Below are 4,977 nucleotides of genomic sequence, written 5' to 3' on the forward strand. Positions count from 1 at the left end.
CCAAGCGTCCTAGGCCTATGTGTGAGTGCAAATCTGTGCTGAATTATTAGCCAGCGGGTGAACGCTTTTTCTACAGATTCTTATCTAAATAAGAGACGGCTTGAATGGGTAATGAAGAAAAACTTTAATATAAGTTTAACATAACAGCAAATGTACAACGTTTCGACAAGGTTTTGTCCTCATCAGGTTTAAAAGAGCTTTTGCTACTCCTACGGACATGGAACAACAATACTATAAAACCACCAGCGATATTTGAAGGAATACTTCCGAGCGTATTCCGACCACTTTATTTCTCTACAATGATCTGCGATCCTCCTCATTATTATTGATATGTAAACTAACGTTTTCACTCTCATTACTTTTCTTTCATCAGTCGGCTTATCAAACATTCATCCATTCTTACACTTGTGTTTTGGTGTCGTCTGTCAGCAAGTCAAGGCGCTAACATGAAAACTAAGGATTTACGGCATGCCGAAAGCTAAACGAAAAGAAGGGAGTTACAGGTTATTTCGGCATAGATATAAACGAAATGAACCAAAATTATGCGAAAAACATGTAAATCAAGAGGAAGTCAAGGAAACGACTAACAGGCCTTATGTTCGGGTGGGAGTAGGGTGGTGGTGGTGAAATTTCACCCTTTGACCCCCACCCAAAACAAACAAACATGGTATCATTAAACTGATTAAATGTTGATTGTATAGTTTTTATAAATTATTTTTGTGCTTGTAGTTATGCGCAAAGCTATACGATGTGTCCACCAAGGGCATCAAAACACGGTTTTTAGCGTTATAAGACTACAGACTTACCGCTGAGATAGGGGACATTATAAATTAAGTCAGGTCACACATGTCATAGAGTGCACAAGAAATGTTTCCATGTGGAAACAAGGAACTGACCTACATGAAGTATATATAACTCAAGTTTGTTTGGTTTATTCTGGAACACCGTTGAAGAAGACGTATTTGGACTTGTACTAAGTTCGAAGAAGTGATAGGTGTCTGAAACAGGAAGTCAGCGAGAGCTGCCAGAATTCCCGCTGTTCTAATATGCATGTTTCCACGACTACTCAGCTTGAAGACTTATCAAAATAAATTATGATAAACATCCCTTATAGATTAAATTACGTAAGGAATTAAACGTTCACGACGCAAGGTTCTCAACCGCCACCAATTGTAAATGTTCGTCAGATGTAACAAAACTTTTAATCCGCAAATTACCAACTTGTTTTTATACCTCCCACTGTCCATTGGGTCCACACATTGCATAATACCTGATGATGACAAAACCTTGTCGAAACGTTGTACATTTGCTGTTATGTTAAACTTATATTAAAGTTTTTCTTCATTACCCATTCAAGACGTCTCCAGCCATTATTAGTCTCAAAGTGGGTTCCTCGTCATCGAACGTTGCATAATATTTTATGTTTCTGCCTATCAAATCACCCAGTGCAAAGAACTGTAGAGAAAAAGTCGAATTCATCACCTGTTTATGTAAAATACAAAAGAGATCCCTGCAGTATTCATTCACTATTAATGTAAAATACAAAAGAAGTTCCAGTATTATTTGGTGGAACTAAGAAAAATATTGATTATATAAATGATTTTACATTTTTCTTTGACATGTATGATTAAGAGCCCTGTAAGTAACACAGTCATGGATCCACAAGTAATTTGGTATATATACAGTTTAGAATAATAGGCTTAAAGGACCGTGTGGTTCACATCGACTCCACCTGTAATTCTAGGGTTAACATAGTTTGATAGATCAAGTCTGTTTCAGGTGAACTGTCTAACACTTGATTTTATTCACATTAAGCAGATTTATCTATCTTTCTGGTGTCAAGTTGTTGTTGTTGGGAGCTGGCTGAAGATTGTTTGCTTGTTATGAATTTCGCGCAAAGCTACAAGAGGGATATCTGCGCTAGCCGTCCATAATTTAGTAGTGAAAGACTAGAGGGAAGGCAGCTAGTCATCATCAACCACCGCCAACTTTTGGGTTACTCTTTTACCAACTTATAACGCCCCCACGGCTGAAAGGACGAGCAAGTTTGGCGGGACGGGGATTCGAAACCCGCGACCCACAGATTGGGAGTCGAGCGCCCTAACCACCTGGCCATGCAGGGCCCTGGATGAAGAAATGTCACCGTAATTTGATAAAAAAAACTAAAGATGGAATTTAAATAGATAAGCAATGGGCAAATGGTTCAAGTTTGGCAGCTGTTTCTATTTTAACACCTTAATGTCGGGAATGAAGGCATTTCATAACCTGGAATACAGCGATTCAATGACGTATTAATTACTTCTATTACAATCATATAACATAGTGGATAATTAGATTACGAACATTAACGACGCACATTTCTGTATAAACAACCACATAAATATGATAAAAGCTTTAAACACATCCCGACAAATCGAATAGTATTTATTCGCGCATTTATACTTACATGATGACATTAACCAATTTCCGCCACGCTGACTGCACGTGAGAATGTCGTCTGTATGCTCCAGCTGCTGTGCTGCACTTTTTGAGGCCACTGAATTCCTAGAGAACTTGTAGTTTCGGTTTTCAACACAAGATAATGTTGTCCTCGTTCCGTTTTCCAAACAAAGCATTCGATACAAAAATTTAAGATGATTGGTTCATTGATTTAAGTACAGCTTTCCTTGAAATACGTGAAAAAACTGGTGACAACTCTAGTAAACAAAACTTCAGAAGGCTGGAAGCTTGACAGCTCAAACGGCCTTGACACGATTTGCTAATCGCACCAATACGCTGTTAGCGCTCACTGATCTAATCAGAGCAAATACGATTTGAAACGTCTCGTTCAGCATTGTTTGACACTGGTTGATAAGAGTCAGTTAACCCTTTTTTGCTTATGCACAACACCCAGCTGATATATATACGCCAAGAACAACTAGTTTGGGCTCACTCTTTCATTCATCTGCCTATCGGTACAAGCGCTCAATTAAAATTGGCGAATACATTTTCACGACATAATCACTGACAATTACGAGGAAAGCAAACAATCACACATAATCTGTCTTCAATAACACTGAGAGACAAACCTCTCACATAAAAAAAAAGACAAAAAACATACTCAAAATACTAAATCAACAAGCCATATGTGTCTTTTTTTAACAACAACTACAGTAAGAAAACACCTCCCCCAAGATTTCACTGAATTAGGCCAAGCGAAAAATTCTGTGCTACGTGTGTTACCTGAGGTGACCATATTTTCTTCCATTCAACCGTGGTATAACAATTAATTTATATCAAATAAACAATTTATACGTAAGGCGTCGGTAGTTATCTCACATCAAGTTCCAAGTAGCTTCATTGGAATATTACAATAAAAAAGCAGTAGTTACTTTGATCAGTTTTCATTTCCACTGAACATAACATGGTTCAACGATACAAACACAATCAGTTGCTATCACCATTCAGAATCGGTACACTTTGAAAGTACTAGTCACAATCAATTGTTCTAACAATTCAAGTTTGATACATACGGACTCAAAGTAATACTCACAATCAACCCTTCATAGTAAACAGTTTTGACTCAAAATAGTAGTCACTATCAACCCTTCACAATCGAAAGTTTTAACTCAAAGTAAAAGCAACAATTCACTGCTCTAACCATGAAAGTGTATCGATTTTTGACTGTAGGTAATAGTTACAATCAATTGCTTTAACTCTCCAAAATCGATACACTTTGACTGTAGGTAATAGTCACAATCAATTGCTTTAACTCTCCAAAATCGATATACTTTGAACAACACAGTCAAAATAAATTGTTCCAAACCTTCATGATCAACACAATAATTCAAAATAATACTCAAAATGAATAGCTATAAAAATTCAGAATGAAAAATCTTAGTTTGAAAGTAACAATCACAATTAATTGCTCTAAACCTTCAGAGCCAACAGGGTTTGACACAAAATAATAGTAAGAATCAGATACGATAAACCTTAAAAATAAATACACTTTGATTGAAAATAACAACCACAATCAATTTCTCTAATGCTTCATAACTGACACAGTTTAACTGAAAGTTACATTAACAATTATTGGCACTAACGTTACAAATTTACAGTTGCTCTAAACTTTCCGAATCAAAACACTTCGACTTAAACTGTAAAAATCAATTGCTATAAGCATTCATAATTAATACACTTTGATTAAAAAAATAATCCCAATCAAATGCTCTAATCTTCAAAATCAATACACTTTCAAGCAAATTAGCAGTAGCAATCAGTGCTCTAACCATTCACAATTGATACATTTTGCTAAAGGTTATGTCACAATCAATTGATCTAACTCTCTAAGATTGATATACCTTGACTCAAAGTTACAGTCAAAATAAATTGCTCCAACCCATCAGAATCAATCAGTGGCATAGCAAGGGTTCTCATCACCTGGGGGGAAAGACACTTTTGGCGCCCCCACCTCTGAAATGTTTTGATTATTTGTTTTGTGACTCATTACCCACTTAATGTAAATAACATAAAGAATTAATTACCACCTTACACAGGCCTAAAATAAAGTCACGATAGAACATTTCAGATATCACAACTGTAAACCTGGAACTAATGAAGTATAGCCTACTAGATGTACTTACTTAATTTGTAAACCATTTTGATATTTATGTCATCCAGTAGTGTTCAAAGTCACATAGCTAGAGTAATCTCTCAAGCATGCAGAATAAATTTATGTTATATATCCCTAGTTTTGAAACATGTTTTATATGAGAAGCCAGTCACTTGTGTTGTACATGGATTATAAAATAGATTGATAAAATATTACTTAAGTTTACAAATAACAAACTTTTATTAGTTTAAAACTGTACGTATACTTAACTACATCTTGTACAGGTAACATTCTGGTATTCATGGTTACATTATATGAACATTTCGTGATTTTGCTGCTGCAAATACATCAATTCAACTATCAAAATTTAAGGTATTAAGTACGCC

General features: G+C 35.7%; 1 protein-coding gene across 2 annotated transcripts in view; it reads right to left on the reverse strand.

The window, feature by feature from the left end:
* The window catches only part of LOC106466865 (rho-related BTB domain-containing protein 1-like), a 96,468-nt gene that overhangs the window by 81,237 nt on the left and 10,254 nt on the right, over positions 1–4,977 (reverse strand). Inside the window, exon 1 of one of the 2 annotated variants that reach the window (XM_022394935.1) lies at positions 2,447–2,734. The exons of the other annotated variant lie outside the window; for it this stretch is intronic. Within the exon in view, the coding sequence (XP_022250643.1) occupies positions 2,447–2,448 (2 nt within the window). The 5' untranslated portion in view covers positions 2,449–2,734. Of the gene's footprint in view, positions 1–2,446; positions 2,735–4,977 lie in introns of those variants that run through there. 2 annotated transcript variants of the gene reach the window in all.

Source organism: Limulus polyphemus, unplaced genomic scaffold, assembly GCF_000517525.1.
Source record: "Limulus polyphemus unplaced genomic scaffold, Limulus_polyphemus-2.1.2 Scaffold2403, whole genome shotgun sequence".
Taxonomy (NCBI): Eukaryota; Metazoa; Arthropoda; class Merostomata; order Xiphosura; family Limulidae; genus Limulus; species Limulus polyphemus.